This window comes from Malaclemys terrapin, chromosome 1 (assembly GCF_027887155.1).
Source record: "Malaclemys terrapin pileata isolate rMalTer1 chromosome 1, rMalTer1.hap1, whole genome shotgun sequence".
Classification (NCBI taxonomy): Eukaryota; Metazoa; Chordata; order Testudines; family Emydidae; genus Malaclemys; species Malaclemys terrapin.
Genome location: NC_071505.1, coordinates 305,348,937 through 305,365,846, shown reverse-complemented (window position 1 = coordinate 305,365,846; position 16,910 = coordinate 305,348,937). Strand labels below are relative to the sequence as shown.

The 16,910-nt window shown below is 37.9% G+C and overlaps 1 protein-coding gene across 1 annotated transcript in view; it reads left to right on the top strand.

Moving 5' to 3' along the window:
- The window catches only part of RXFP2 (relaxin family peptide receptor 2), a 59,443-nt gene that overhangs the window by 41,187 nt on the left and 1,346 nt on the right, over nucleotides 1-16,910 (top strand). Inside the window, 6 exon segments of the mRNA XM_054034345.1 lie at nucleotides 622-693; nucleotides 1,706-1,777; nucleotides 1,879-1,950; nucleotides 5,992-6,063; nucleotides 10,778-11,004; nucleotides 12,095-12,505. Coding sequence (XP_053890320.1) covers nucleotides 622-693; nucleotides 1,706-1,777; nucleotides 1,879-1,950; nucleotides 5,992-6,063; nucleotides 10,778-11,004; nucleotides 12,095-12,505 — 926 coding nt within the window.

The window sequence follows — 16,910 nt, the reverse complement described above, 5'->3', positions numbered from 1 at the left end:
ATCAGATCCCTCTTTAAGTTAATGTGTCAAGACCAGGAGCCTAATATCAGACAGAAACAAAGCTGATGTTGAAGAAGGGCATTCAGCTGCATTGGTGTTTACCATGTGAGTTGTGGCTATACAACAATATCTCTTTGTCAGTAACAAGATTCTTCGGTCAGTTTCCCAGGTTATGCAAAGTAGAGTTTGGAGGGGATTCATGTGCACTTGGAGAGCTTTCTGGAGATCAAGAAAAAGGATAAATACCTGCATTTTACACATGCTGATTTTTTCCAGTTGGGGTCTCTAGAGTAGGACTGTGTGAAATTCAGGGGGATTTACAGAGCAAAAACCTGATGCTACATTTTGAGTATTTAAGATTCTTGTCTATAGACCAAAGCCATCAGCCTTTAATCAGTCAAATTCTCCATTGCCTTCTGGGAGGGCTTTGTTTGATTAAGTACCTCAGAACTTAGCTCAACACAATTGCTTTTGAGCTGAATAAAAAAGTACAATACGTCACCGCTTGTGAAAATGAGCCTGGTCCTATGTAAATTCCAATTCAACTAGAAAAGCTATAAAGCCAGAAACAACTATATTAAAACATTAAACTGTTACTTTAACATCTATTTAATGTCACAGTTTTCTTTGTGGAAATCAAATTTGTTTTGTGCCTGAAAAGACATTTTCTTCATTAAGAGATCTGGGAGAACTGTGAGAAGTTGTTCTGTTTTTGAATGATAGTTATGGTCTGTTACATTTTAGTAATTTGTGGGAGTGAATAATTAAGAGGCACATGCAGTGTATTCTCCCTTCCTTGTAAACCAATACTGGAGAAGAGCAGAAGATAGCTCTAGCACTCTCTTGAATCCTAAAAGGGGGACTCGGTTACTAAACTAGCTGGTGTTCCATGTCTAAGGGAACATGTGCAAATAGCTGGAGAGGGAGTAGAAGTCTAGAAGGGAAGGGTAAATAATGGATCATTGGTGTCTGGAGTAGGGTGACCAGATGTCCCGATTTTATAAGGACAGTCCCGATATTTGGGGCTTTTTCTTATATAGGCTCCTATTAGCCCCCCTCACCCCATCCCGATTGTTCACACTTGCTGTCTGATCAGCCTAGTCTGGAGAGAGGGACATGATGAGTGATTAGAATTGACTGTCATTGGCAGCTGAATAGAGAGGAGTAGGTGGAGCTGTTAATTGGTAGGGGGTTTCACTTGCCAGAACGTTGAAACTTTTGAGAGGTGGGCAGGGTATTCAGTAATGTGATTCTGTATAAAATTAGTTGGTTCATCATATTGTTCAATCTTCACAGTGTTGAAAGCACTCTTTTTTTTTTTTCTTACTCTAACTGTACTAAAATGTAAAAATTGCAGCTCAATATAGCAAACAGATGATTAATGTTTAGTAATCACCAGACACCAATGCATGCATTTAATCAATTCAACATCCCAAAAGAGGAAGGATGTTGTAAGAAACAAGTGATAGAATGGACGGAAGCAATGCAAACAAATAATTCTTCTCAAGTGAAATGGAAGCGTTTGTCATGAGTTGTTAAGTAACAGGATAGAAGGGATTCCGGCTAATGTTAAAAGTGCAGAAAATCTGTTTCTTTGGCTTCCTCAAGATCAAATATGCTATTGAATGAAACTTTATCTATTGAAATGGAAGAGCACAACACTGATGATGATTCCCAATGGTTTTGGTCTTTATTTTTCTCCCAGTGACCTCTCCAACAACTTAATTACAGAATTACCACATTATATTTTTGAAGATCTGAAACATTTACAAAAACTGTAAGTCACAAATCAGATTTTTAGAATATTGTAGTTTGGCTTGATTTTTTTTTTTCTAAATTCTGAGCAATAAGCAATTTTTTTTGTTTTTTTATTTTCAGTAACTTGTCTTGCAATCCACTTTCTCAGCTGTATGGGGATCAGTTTGACAGTCTTCAACAACTTGAGTCTTTGTAAGTGAAGAATTGAAATATGTTACATAGTGTATTGAATGGTATGCCTCTAAGCCAGGAGAAATATTGGTTAATTATAATAGGCCTGATACTGTGAGATACTGAACAAAGGGACATAAGGGCAGTCAGCACATCACTGATAGGTGCTCAGTACTTAGACGTATCAGGCCCAAAATGTATAATTCACAGCCACAAAGATTGATAAAGTTTACTGCCGTGTTCAACAGTAAGCCTAGGAGCAACCAAAGAGTTCAGACAAAAAATAAATTATACATCTCCTACAGTGCATAGGCTGATGGGCAAGACATTTATGGGAGATAATGCTGCCCACTTCTTATTTACAATGTCACCTGAAAGTAGGGTGACCAGACAGCAAATGTGAAAAATCAGGATGGGGGGTAATAGGAACCCACACAAGAAAAAGACCCAAAAATCTGGACTGTCCCTATAAAACCAGGACATCTGGTCACCCTACCTGAAAGTGAGAACAGGTGTTCGCATGGCACTTTTGTAGTCGGCATTGCAAGCTATTTATGTGCCAGATATGCTAAACATTCATATGCCCCTTCGTGCTTTGGCCACCATTCCAGAGGACATACTGATGATGCATGTTAAAAAAAAAAAAAAAGTGCTAATTAAATTTATGATTGAACTCCTTGGGGGACAATCGTATGTCTTCTGCTCTGGTTTTACCCACATACTGCAATAACATGAAATATATGGCAGAATTTCTGCATCCTTTTTGGTTGTCCATTGACAAATAGATTCATATTATAAACATCAATCTATAACCAGCCAAATTTGTAATTTATTGTAAATTAGACTGAAGTTTATGTTAATGGAATACAGGTAGGTATGGTTAATCTATACCTGGTTTATCTGTGCATGTACGTCTCCCAATGGCATCAATGCATACAGATAAATCAGGTACTTATTGTCATGCACAGGTACCAGTTTGATTTATTAATCTTAATTTTTTAAATCCCAATTAAAAGGAGGTTTCTAAAAGATGCAAGATAATGAGGTCCAATTACACTTTTTTCTCTGTATAAATCAACAAAATTAGTCTTAAAATTTATCCACAAAACTTAGAGGATGAATGTGTGACTGCTATATGCTATTGTTAATTATAATGTGTCTTTCAAAAACGGATTCCTTTAAAATATCAGCAGGGAATCTGAACATAGTGATATATAGAAATCGCGGAACTGGGGCATTTATTTAAAATAAAATCAATACACTAAGTTTTGATCTAAAAAGCTTTACATCTGTAGTTATTTGAACTATACACTCTTTGTGAGTGTACAGCCTTTTGAACAAGTATCAGGGGGTAGCCGTGTTAGTCTGTATCTACAAAAACAACAAGGAGTCTGGTGGCACCTAAAAGACTAACAGATTTATTTGGGCATAAGCTTTCATGGGTAAAAATCTCACTTCTTCAGATGCAAGTCTTTTGAACAGTAGTTTGCAAAACAGGGCAGAAACTACATTTTTCTAAATCATTTGAGACTATTTGGACTCAAAGACTTTTGCAGATTTTGGGAGCAGTGAGGGGAGGTTGTCTTTTGTTTTTTGTTTGTTTTGCTTTTTTTACATCTTTGGTATCCTTAAAATATTTTCTGTTATAGTTTGCTGAAAGTAGTGCCATAAAGAATTGGATATTTGGCATATTTACAATATTCTATTGGACTCCTTTCATTCCTTTATAAACATGGTGTATTCCTTAAGGATTTCAGAGCACAATAACCCTAATAATCAGCAGGAAATCATAATTCTTTGAGACTGAGATCTCATATCACTGGACACTCAAATTAGTGAATCCCAGATTAGTGGAGACAAAACATATATTATATCTGACATATGGAAATAGTAAATAGGCCAATTATGGCACCATCAAGTGCTTTCTTTAATGACCTGAAAATCAAAAAGGAATCCTACAAAATATGGAAACATGGACAACTTGCTAAGGCGGAGTATAAAAGAAACGCACAAGCTTGTAAGGACAAAATCAGAAAGGCTAAGGCGCAAAATGAGTTACGCCTAACAAGGGACATAAAAGGCAATCAGAAGAGGCTCTTTAAATACATTAGGAGCAAGAGAAAGACAAAAGAAAGTGTAGGTCTTCTACTTAGTGGGAAAGGTGACCCTTAACAAATGACATCAAGAAGGCTGAGGTGTTTAATGGCTATTTTGATCAATCTTCACTAAAAAGGTTAAGGGTGACCAGCTACTGAACACAATTAACAAGAGGGAAAGAAGGCAAGCCAAAATAGGAAAAGAACAGGTTAAAGAATATTTAAATAAGTTAGATGTATTCAAGTCAGCAGGGACTCATGAAATTCGTCTGAAGATACTTAAGGAACTAGCTGAAACAATCTCGGAACTGTTAGCAATTATCTTTGAGATCTCCTGGAGGATGGGTGAAATCCTCTGGGACTGGAGAAGGGCAAACATAGTGCCTGTCTTTAAAAAAGGGAACAAAAAGGACCTGGAGAATGATCGACCAGTTAACCTAACTTCAATACTTGGAAAAATACTGGAACAAATTATTAAACAATAGATATGTAAGCAGCTAGCGGATAATAGGGTTATAAGGAATAGCCAGCATGGAATTTGTCGAGAACAGATCATGCCAAACCAACCTAATTTCCTTCTTTGATAGGGTTACTGGCCCAGTGGATGGAGACAGAGCAGTAGACATGATATATCTTGATTTTTAGTAAAGGCTTTTGACAGTTCCTCATGACATTCTCATAAGCAAACTCAGGGAAATGTGGTCTAGATTAAATTACTATGAGGTGGGTGCACAACTGGTTGAAAGATCATATTCAAAGCGTACTTAATAATGGTTTGCTATCAGACTGGGAGGGTGTATCTACTGTGGCTTTGCAGGGATCAGTCCTGGGTCCAGTACTATATTTTCTTTAATGGCTTGGATAATGGAATGGAGAGTATGATTATAAAATTTGTGGATGACCCCAAGCTGGGAGTGGTTGCAAGCACTTTGGAGTCAGGATTAGAATTCAAAATGACCTTGACAAATTGGAGAATTGGTCTGAAATCAACGAGATGAAATTCAATAAAGAGAAAAGCAAAGTAATACACTTAGGAAGGAAAAGTCAAATGTATAACTACAAAATGGGGAATAACTGGCTAGGTGGTAGCACTACTAAAAAGGATCTGGGGGTTATATTGGATAACAACTTGAATGTAAATCAACAATGTGATGAGTTGTGAAAAAGGCTAATATCATTCTGGGGTGTGTTGACAAGAATGTCGTGTGTCAGACATGGGAAGTAATTGTCCTGCTCTACTTGGCACAGGTGAGGCCTGAGCTAGAGTACTGTGTCCAGTTCTGGGTGCCATGTTTAGGAAAGATGTGGGCAAATTGCAGAGAACCCAGAGAAAAGTAATGAAAATGATAAAAGATTTAAAAAACCTGGCCTATGAGGAAAGGTTAAAAACACTGGGCATGTCTAGTCTTGAGAAAAGAAGACTGAGGGGGGACTTGATAATAGTCTTCAGATTTGTTAAGTGTTTTATTTTATTAGAGAGGCTATGATCAATTGTCCTCCACGTCCACTGAAGGTAGGACAAGAAATAATGGGCTTAATGTGCAGCAAGAGAGAGTTAGGTAAGATATTAGGAAAACCTTTCTAACTATAAGGATAGTTAAGCTCTGGATAGGCTTCCAAGGGAGGTTGTAGAATCCTCTTAATTGGAGGTTTTTAAGAACGGGTTGGACAAACACCTGTCAGGTTTACTAGACCATTTAGCACAGGAGCCTGGACTTGATGACCTCTAGGTAGCTTCCAGTCCTATACGTTTCTATGATTCTATACTCTTCCATAAACAAGCTCACTGTGATGAACAAAATACTAAGAGTAGTCTTGTTGCAATAGCATATTGTGCATTGTGCACAGGCTACTTATTACCATGTGATTTGGGAAATACACTTTTTCGTGTAATTCAGGATGTGATAACTAAAATAAAACTATTTTAAAGTTTGTTTATAGATAACGAAATTTACTTCTTTTCCAGAGACCTGGAAACTATAGAGGTTCCAAATATAAAGTCAAGAATGTTTCAGTCCCTGAAGAACCTTTCCTACATGCATGCATGGAAAATAGCCGACATCATGGTGACATTCCTTTAGCATATAAGAATGTACAAAGTAGCTCTGATTATTAAGTCTTTCCATATTATTAAATACTAAAATATTTGTCACAATGGAGTCCAGTTTCTGCAAAAAATGTTAAGTATATCATTTTATACAAATAAAATAAAGAAAAATACATTTTCTCCATGTAATTCATATTTCCATAGGGCATCACCCCTCTCTTCCCCACACTGTAACCACTTTTATGACATCGGGTGGTGGGGGTTTCTGCCTGATTACTTGGAGTTACGTATACTTCTGGGAAGCAGAATAGCTCTTCAAGTGATTAACATCATAAGAGAGGTAGAGTTACCCAAAAACTTACTGTATGCAAAGAGTACGTATCTTTTGGCTGGGGGAAGAGCTGTATATGTTTGTGCAGACAGTTTCACGTGACTATTTTCCTCTACTGTCATGTCTCAGTAGCTTCATAACATGTCATAGCTTGTAGTACTATTGGATGCCTCTGAACTACAAAACCCCTTTTTTCCCCTGTTTTTGAGGCAGAGGACCCCAGCTTATGGATCATGTTTTCTCTCACCTCATTGACCCCAGCCAGGACACATGCCACAAGGTCTCTCTCCTCTCCAAGGCAGTAACTATAGGGTCAATCCCACTCTAACTGAACATCTTTAATCTTTTGCTCTAGCACTTCATTCTAGGCTGCCTTTTTTTTCTTTTGTGGCTCCCTCATAATATTCACATTCAGGGCCGGCTCGACCACCATTTTTGCTGCCCCAAGCAAAAAAAAAAAAAAACGCTCAGACTGTGCCGCCCCAAGAATGGATGGAGTGCCGCCCCAGGCACGTGCTTCCTCCGCTGGTGCCTGGAGCCGGCCCTGTTCACATTTGCTACCTCTCTACCATGACACACAAAGTAAGCAGTCTGAAGCAAGTGTGCAGTGTTCTTCTTCACTTTGTTTCTAGAGCTCAAATTATACTCTGTCTGACATCCCTCAACTCTTCTTGAAAACTGAAAGCTTCATAATTTTCCTAGCTTCCCCATGCCATCCAAGTGTGAAACTTAAATAGATTTCTGTATGATTGGCAGACCCACCCACTAAACGGCTGGGTCACACCTACATGCTGTCATTTGGCATATCAACTTTCATACATTTCACAATAATTTCAGAAAAATAGTGTCTTCTAATGAATATTTTCCCATTTTAATTTTATTGCATATTTGTATCTTTCATATTTTTATACTTTTGATATTCGTTAACAATTTATTATCCACGTGCATCATTTCACAAATAGAGTGGGAAGTTTTACGATTATAGATGGATACAAACACTGATAAAATGTTTGATTTTAGAATTTGATCTTTATGCCAATATTTTGTTACAGCCCTTTAGGGCCCCAATTCAGCAAAGCACTCAAGCACAGGCTTAACTTCAAGCATGTGCCTAAAGCATTCCGCAAAGTGCTTAACCAAATGTTTGTTTCACTGAAGTCAATGGGATTTAACATGCTTAAAGTTTAGCATATGCTTAAGTGCTTTGATGTATTAGAACCTTTATGCCCAGTCCTGCAACCCTTATTCATGCTAGTAGTTCCACTGAAACCAGTGGAATTACTTGCTTGACTCAGGGTTGGATGATTAGACCCTTTGTTAGCAGTTGGTGGTAAGAGTATTCTTATGATTTTGTGTGATTCACAATATTAATGTTTGTTTTTTTCTTCAAATATGCATGAGGTCTTCATTGGGTATCTTATAAACTTAGCTACTGTTCTTGCATATGGAACATAACGTCTGAGTTGACAAAATATGCAATAATGCCCTCCTGTGTATGTCAGACCAAGATAAAGCTTTTAGAAGGAGAGATCCATGAAACAAACTCTGTCACTCTAAAGGTTTGGGAGGTGTTAGAACCAAGAGCATAGATGCTACTATAAAGTATCATAAGTTATATTTCCATGGACAGCAGGTATCATAGACTGTGAGAGGCTGTGCCTCCCCAAACAGCCAGGTGTGGCCCCACCCAGAATCTGCCCTCAGACACCCCCCCCCATCCTGCTTCCCACTCGGTGTTGCTCCAGTCTCCCTGTGCGGTATCCCCGGATCAGGCTGGTTGCATGCCGCCTGCCCTCCCAGCGCTCCGAGGCTGGGGAGGCTGGAGCTGTGCTGCCTGCCCTCCTGGCGCTCTGGGGCTGGGGAGGCTGCAGGCACAGCACCTGCTCTTCTGGGGCTGGGGGCACTAGCCTGCGGCTGAAGCCAGCGGTCGGAGGGCTCTGGACTCTGGCAGGGGGCGTGGAAGGGGCAGGGCCTCGGGTGGAAGGGCGTGGCTGGGGGCTAGCCTCCCATAACCTGTGATTCACGCGCCACCAATGTATATTTTCTTTTGGTAAATATATGTCAATTAGGGCTGTCAAGTGATTTAAAAAATTAATCACGATTACTCGCACAATTAAAAAAAATTAATCGTGCGATTAATCGCACTGTTAAACAATAAGAGAATACCATTTATTTAAATATTTTTGGACGTTTTCAAATATATTGATTTCAATTACAACACAGAATACAAAGTGTACAGTGCTTATTTTATTTTTTGATTACAAACATTTGCACTGTAAAAAACAAAAGAAATAGTATATTTCAATTCACCTAATACAAGTACTGTAGTGCAATCTCTTTATAATGAAAGTTGAACTTACAAATGTTGAATTATGTACAAAAAATAACTGCATTCAAATATAAAACAATGTAAAACTTTAGAACCTACAAGTCCACTCAGTCCTACTTCTTGTTCAGGCAATCGCTCAGACAAACAAGTTTGGTTACAATTTGCAGGAGATAATGCTGCCCACGTCTTGTTTACAATGTCACCTGAAAGTGAGAACAAGTGTTTGCATAGCACTGTTGTAGCCGGCATTGCAAGATATTTATATGCCAGATGCACTAAGGATTCCTTCATGCTTCAGCCACCATTCCAGAATACATGCATCCATGCTCATGACGGGTTCAACTCGATAACGATCCAAATCAGAGCCGACCGACACATGTTCATTTTCACCTTCTGAGTCAGATGCCACCAGCAGAAGGTTAATTTTCTTTTTTGGTCGTTTGGGCTCTGTAGTTTCTGCATCAGAGTGTTGCTCTTTTAAAACATCTGAAAGCATTCTCCACACCTTGTCCCTCTCAGATTTTGGAAGGCACTTCAGATTCTTAAACCTTGGGTCGAGTGCTGTATCCATCCTTAGAAACCTTCTTTTCATTTTGCCAAATCTGCTGTGAAAGTGTTCTTAAAACGAACATGTGCTGGGTCATTATCCATCACTGCAATAACATGAAATATATGGCAGAATGCGGATAAAACAGAACAGGAGACATACAATTCTCCCCCAAGACGTTCAGTCACAAATTTAATTAACACATTTTTCTTTAACAAGCATCAGCAGCATGGAAGCATGTCCTCTGTAATGGTGGCCAAAGCATGAAGGGGTATATGAATATTTAGCATATCTGGCACGTAAATACCTTGCAACGCCAGCTACAAAAGTGCCATGCGAATGACTGTTCTCACTTTCAGGTGACATTGTAAATAAGAAGCAGTCAGCAGTATCTGTGTAAATGTAAACAAACTTGTTTGTCTCAGCAATTGGCTGAACAAAAAGTAGAACTGAGTGGATGTGTAGGCTCTAAAGTTTTACATTGTTTTATTTTTGAGTGCAGTTATGTAACAAAAAAAACTACATTTGTAAGTTACGCTTTCACAATAAAGAGATTGCACTTCAGTACTTGTATGAGGTGAACTGAAAAATACAATTTATTTTATCATTTTTACAGTGCAAATATTTGTAATTAAAATCATAATATAAAGTAAGCACTGTACACTTTGTATTCTCTGTTGTAATAGAAATCAATATATTTGAAAATGTAGCATAACATCCAAAAATATTTAATAAGTTTCAATTGGCATTCTATTGTTTAACAGTGCGATAAATCATGACAAATTTTTTTAATCACAGTTAATTTTTTTTAGTTAACCATGTGAGTTAACTGCGATTAATCAACAGCCCTAATGTCAATAGCTTTAAACTTACTATTATTTTTAGTATACATTGGGAATGAACTTTTCCACACAAACCCCTTCTGCAGAAATGGGCCTTCCTCAGAAACCACATTCCATCTGGCCTAAGAAGTCAGAATTGTCAGCTCAGTAACATATATGAGATCCAGTCTGCTGAGGGCCTTAAATGTCAACTATCAACTTACAGTCAGTCCACACACCAGCAGTCTGATAATGCAGAAAGCAAAGTAGTGTCCTGGCAAAATCTTTTCTGCCAAGACATGGTAACAGATCTGCATCTTTGTCAACCCAGTATGAAGAAAAGGAAGGCAGCAGAATTGGATTAGTGCAAAGGGATGCATTAGGGTCACCAGTTCAAAGTAGCCACATTCTCAAAACAAAACCAGCTTTGAGCTGATTTGACAAAAAGCCTTCTAATATCAGCCACAGATCAAGGGCTTCACACTGGCGGCATGTTACACTAACTAATGCGAAATGCTATTCACATTACACCTCCTACTTAAACCAATAGGCATAATTTTGATTGTTAGAATTTCCTCTCTTTCACTTCTTTAGGTGTAATTGCATATCTAATACATAACTGTGACTTTGACCTGTGCTTGAACAGCAGTTTTATATGTTCATTTCTTTGCTTTCAACTATTTCAAAAATTTTCCGTATTGTTCCTATGCACTCCATGTGCAAATGTGCACACCATTAACAGATGGGATTTCATCATTTGAGAACCTCTTGGCTAATGTTCTTAGAGTATTTGTCTGGGTCATAGCTTGTGTTACCTGTTTTGGGAATCTTTTTGTCATTGGAATGAGATCATTTATCAGTGCTGAAAACAAGACGCACACCACGTCTATCAAAATGTTGTGTTGTAAGTATATATTAGTGGTATTATTTTTAAATCAGACAGACCGTTGTACTATGTACATTAGAGTATTCAACCATTTACATTATAGATAAAAATATAAGCAAGGCATTAACTTCAAAATATTAGTAAACTTTGCTATTTTTGTCCCATTTTCCAATATTCTAAATATAAGCAGAAAGTTGCTTTTAACCCTTAAATTCAAATGGTCAAGATGTATAAGAAGAGTCTATGCAGCCTAATGGTTTCACTTTATTAATTTTACTGTTAATTTTACATCCAAGAAAACAGAAAGGTTAACCAGTGCTAGACTGGCTATTGCATGCATTTTGTGATGTGCCGTGCCATCTTATTCTTCTCAGTTTTGGCACCAGCAACTAGTAAACTTCACTGTGGTTTATAAATTCCATGTTTCATAATTAGCCAGAAAATTATATTGACTCCAAATTAATGCACCATATTTTGTCTAACAATAATTTTGGAATTAAGAGCCTGCATTTGAACAATATTAACACAGGGCCAAATTTAGATCTGCTATAAACAAGTGCAACTTCTTTAAAGTCAATTTATACTGGCTTCCATTTATAAAATGAGTGTGTGATGCTGCCCTCTTCTAGCCTATAGAGAGGATATGGAATCTGATTCTACGTCCAGGCTAAGAGAATTCTCCCTTGGCTCAAGTAGTACTAGCTTGTAGTTTCATCTCCCTATCTGTATGTGATTTTCAAATGAGAGGTGTCGGTTACCTGCAGTTCATAGATTTACTACAGTGCCATAACCTAGTATTCATGGCATGATCTCAGACTAGGTTGACCAGATGTCCCAATTTTATAGAGACAGTCCCGATTTTTGGGTCTTTTTCTTATATAGGCTCCTATTACCTCCCACCCCCTGTCCCAGTTTTTCTCACTTGCTGTCTGGTCACCCTATCTCAGCCACTTCCATCAAATTCATTCTGATGCCACAAACTCTGGGTTAAATTACATTACTGCATATGTCAGCCAGGATCTGGCCAATTCTAAAAACATTTTTAGTATATAAATCTTTAAATTTAATAACTATTTTTAATAAACTCTGAACATTTCTTTTTAAATAGGTACTGATTGTCTGATGGGAGTGTACTTCTTCTCCATTGAAGTCTTTGACATTAAATACTGTGGACAATATAAAAAATATGCTGTGCTGTGGATGGAGAGTTTACCATGTCATATCATGGGTTTCCTGGCCATGTTTTCTACAGAGGTCTCTGTCTTGTTGTTGACATATCTGACTTTGGAAAAATATTTAGTAATTGTCTTTTCCTTCAGTAATATCCGACCAGGAAAGCATCAGACAATAATAATCCTTGTATCCATATGGTTTATTGGGTTTGTAATAGCAATAATCTCATTTTGGGATGAGGATTTTTTTGGAAATTATTATGGAAAAAATGGAGTTTGTTTCCCACTTTATTCTGATCAAACAGAAGAAATTAGAGGCAAGGGGTATTCTCTTGGGATTTTTCTTGGTAAGTTTAATATTTTCATACATCTTTATTACTTGTTTCTCTTATTGCACTACAAAAACTGATTTCCAGACAACAGAAAACTCATGTATAGCAGATATATTTTTACAGTGGTCCCAATGATTGTTCGACAGGCTTCCTGCTTCTGAAGTACTTAATTTTTTTTCCTGCTAGTTTTTGTGTCTTTTACTAGTTGCTCTTCAAATTCCTTTTTGGCCTGTCTACTTATACTTTGACACATGACTTGCCAGAGTTTATGTTCCTTTTTTATTTTCCTCAGTGGGATTTGACCTCCTATTTTTCAAAGATGTCTTTTTGTCTCTACCTACCTCTTTTACTCTGTTGTTTAGCCATTGTGGCATTTTTTTTTGGTCATCTTACTGTTGTTTTTTTATTTGGGATATACTTATAGTTTGAGCCTCTGTTATGATGTTTTTAAAAAGTTTCCATGCAGCTTGCAGGCATTTCCCTCTTGTGATCATTCCTTTTAATTTCCATCTAACTAGCCTCCTCATTTTTGTGTAATTCCTCTTTAAGAAGTTAAATGCTACTCTGGTGGGTTTCTTCTATATTCCCTCACTTATAGGGATGTTAAATTTAATTAAATTATGCTCACTATTACCGAACAGTTCAGCTATATTCACCTCTTGATCCAGAACCTGTGCTCCACTTAGGAATTGCCTCTCCCCTTGTGGGTTCTAGGACTAGCTGCTCCAAGAAGCAGTCATAAATGGTGTCTAGAAATTTTATCTCTGCATCCCATCCTGAGGTTACATGTACTCAGTCAACATGGGGATAGTTGAAATCCTCCATTTTTATTAGGGTTTCTGTTTATTTAGCCTCTGTAATTTCCATGAGCATTTCACAGTCACCATCCTGGTCAGGTAGTCAGTGGCATATTCCTACTGCTATACTCTTATTATTCAAGCATGGAATTTCTATTCACAGAGATTCTATGGTACTGTTTGATTCAAGATTTTTACTATATTTCACTCTATATTTTATTTCACATGTAGTGCCACTCCAACACCAGTGCAACCTATTCGGTCATTCCTGTATATTTTATACCCTGGTCTTACTGTGTCCCATTGAGAATCATTGTATCAGCAAGTTTCTGTAATGCCTATTATATCAATATCCTCATTTAATATCAGGCACTCAAGTTCACCCATCTTAGTATTTAGACTTCTAGCATTTGTAAAATTTGTCACTATTTAGTTGTCTGCCTTCATGCAATGTAATTGAATGGGACTCCTTTTTGTTTGACTGTTTCTCTTCAGTTCCTACCTGTACTTTATCAACTTCTGTCCTTTCCTCTTTATTAAGATATAGATTATCCCCTTTAATAAATCCTACCTTAAGGGATGTGTCTGTTCAAACCGTGTGCTCCTCTGCACCTGTCAGCTTTCCTCCAGTTCTGACTTTAAAAACCCCTCTCTGACCTTTTTAATTTTACATGCCTGCAATCCGGTTCCATTTTAGTTTAGATGGAGCCCAACCTTCCTATAAAGACTCCTCCTTTCCTAAAAGGTTCTCCAGTCCCTAATAAACCGAAATCCCTCCTCTGAACACCATCGTTTCATCCACGCATTGAGACCCTGAAGTTCTGCCTGTATAACTGGCCCTGCATGGGGAACTGGAAGCATTTTCCAGAATGCTACCAAGGAGGTCCTGAATTTTAATCACTTACCTAGCAGACTAAATTTGGCACCCAGGACCTCTCCTCTACCTTTCTACCTAATGTACCATGACCACTGTCTGCTCCCAGCACTGCATATAAGTCTGTCTAGATGTTTCGAGAAGTCTGCAATCTTTACACCTGGCAGACAATTCACCATGCAGTTCTTCCAGTCATCACACATCCAACTAAGTCCCCCATTACTATTACCTGTCTTTTCCTAATATCCTGGAGCCTCTCCCCCAGAGAAGTATCCTTAGTATTCCTGCACAATAATGGGGGGCCCCCTCCCTGGAGAGGTATCCTCTGTGTTCCTTTACAAGAGGATTTTTATCCAAGTCCACTTTACAGTCCACAAGTAGGAGTTGCATGCATATCAGCAAGGGAGGTTTAGACTGGACATTAGGAAAAAGTTCCTAACTGTCAGGGTGGTTAAACACTGGAATAAACTGCCTAGGGAGGTTGTGGAATCTCCATCTCTGGAGATATTTAAGAGTAGGTTAGATAAATGTCTATCAGGGATGGTCTAGACAGTATTTGGTCCTGCCATGTGGGCAGGGGATTGGATTCGATGACCTCTCAAGGTCCCTTCCAGTCCTAGAATCTATGAATCAGCTGGCATGATTTGGTGCTAACTCTTGCAACATTTTCTTGTCTCTCTTTATGTGCAGCTCTGCTCCCTCCATGCAGTTTGCTGCAAGAGAGGAGCACATGGCCCTTGGGGAGGCGGGTTGGATTTCTGTAATCACACCCTATGTTTGTAACATATACATATATTTGTTAATATATAGGTCATACTATGGAACAATAACTTTTAAATAAAGAGGTTCAATGGAAGGACGGAAAATAGTTGTTTATGAGAAGTCTTACACAGGAGGCAATTGAGGAAAACAAACAAAGTCTTATTAATGTATTTGTAATGAATTTATTATTGTCAAATTTTAATATCAATAAAATATTTATAAGAAATCATCTTCCACAAAAGAATTTTGATAGCCTCCTATTAAGCACTGAAAACAATATTGGATTCTTGATTCTTTAAAAAGGGATTGGGGGGGACAATCTAAAATAAACCCCAACATTTGCAAACAGTATTTGTGGATGGAATAATTTAAACATTTGAATCAGCAACCTCTGAATTTTTCTTTTTTAATAAGCCAGTCCTACTGTGAATGCAGCAAAAATAAAAGTATATCTAAAACAGGTCCTATTTCTGCAACCCTGGTCATGCAAGTAGTCCTTACTCAACTCTAGTGAGTCCCAAGTAAAAATTACTAAGGCTCTGATTCAGCAAAGTATTTATATATGTGCATTGCTCATGTACTTAAAGTGATCATATACAAACCAGTAGGGCTACTTATGTAGCTAATGTTACACACTGCTTTAGAATCTTCCTGAACTGGGGCCTAAAACAAAAACAAAAATTATCTCTTCATTTGCCTGAGCTTGCACTAAAACCTCCTTGGAAGAGATCAAGATCTCGCAAAAAGGTCATTCTGTCAGTTCCAGGAAAACTGCCTCAAACCAAAATCTTTAAACTGAATAGTTTAGTATAGCAAGAACACAGAAGAGAGTTATCTTCCCTCACCTGCTGTGTCATTTTATATTTACAGCTCATAACATTTGCAGTGAACATGGAAATGCAGTATTTCCCAAATCAGTGCTAAGTATAATGGGTTTTTCAGCAGGATGCCTCATCACAGAAGATTTCCATCATTCATATTTTGGTTCTGTTTTTGAAAAAAGAGGCGAGGCCTTCTTTGCGAGCTCATACCTGCCAAGTGGCATAGCCTGAAGCTTTTTTTTTTTCTTTTAACTGAACAGGGGATTGCTACATGAGTTTGACGTAGTCTTTGGAAAGTTTATTGCCCTCACACTTGTGACTCAGGAGGGGAATGTGATTCTGGACAAACATCAACCCTATATTTTTGTTTATAGTTATTTTTTGCCTGTTTTGCTAAAAGAAAACCTGGGAACAGTGACCAAGAGACAAAAATTGGGGATAATTGTTAAATATAAATATTTTGGCAGTGTATAAATGTGGCTTAGGGATTGTGGGGCAGAGGGAAGACAGTGTGCCAAGAGTTTGACTAATGCTTAATCTTTGGCATGGTGGTGTGTATTCCATACTAGAGTTTTTATTTAGTTTTTTTGTGGCTGCTTATTCCTAGTGCAATTTATAGCCTAACTAGGGAAATGATTCCTCAGATTCTCTGTGTTAATCTTATATGACTGCTATTTTCTGCTATTATACTGCACCTAAGTTATCTGCTTTTGTAATTTGATGGTTTGATCCATTATGATCCCCAGTGAGGACTAGGTTGAATGGTGGTTGGGGATACCTGATTTTACTAATTTATAAAGTGGAAAGGTTTCAAAAGATTTGGAACCATCATGTTGTGCATACAGTGCAGCTATGTACAGGAAAGGCCCTAAGCCTTTGCCAGCCTGGGCAGAAAGCATTTTCTGCACCCCATGGAGCAGCAAAACAAACAAATAAAATGACCAACTGGCACAGCGATATGGCACCCCCTGGAAATTGGTGCCCAGACTGACTCCCCTGCTTGCTGGCCCCTAGAATTGGCCATGGCTATATAATTGAATTATCTTATTATTGTTAGCCATGTCCCTGCCCCCACTTCTTTCCCTCCTTTTGTTTGTTACATTCACTTGTGTCTTGTATAAAATTAGATTCTACACTCATCACAGAATGGACCATGTCTTCCTATG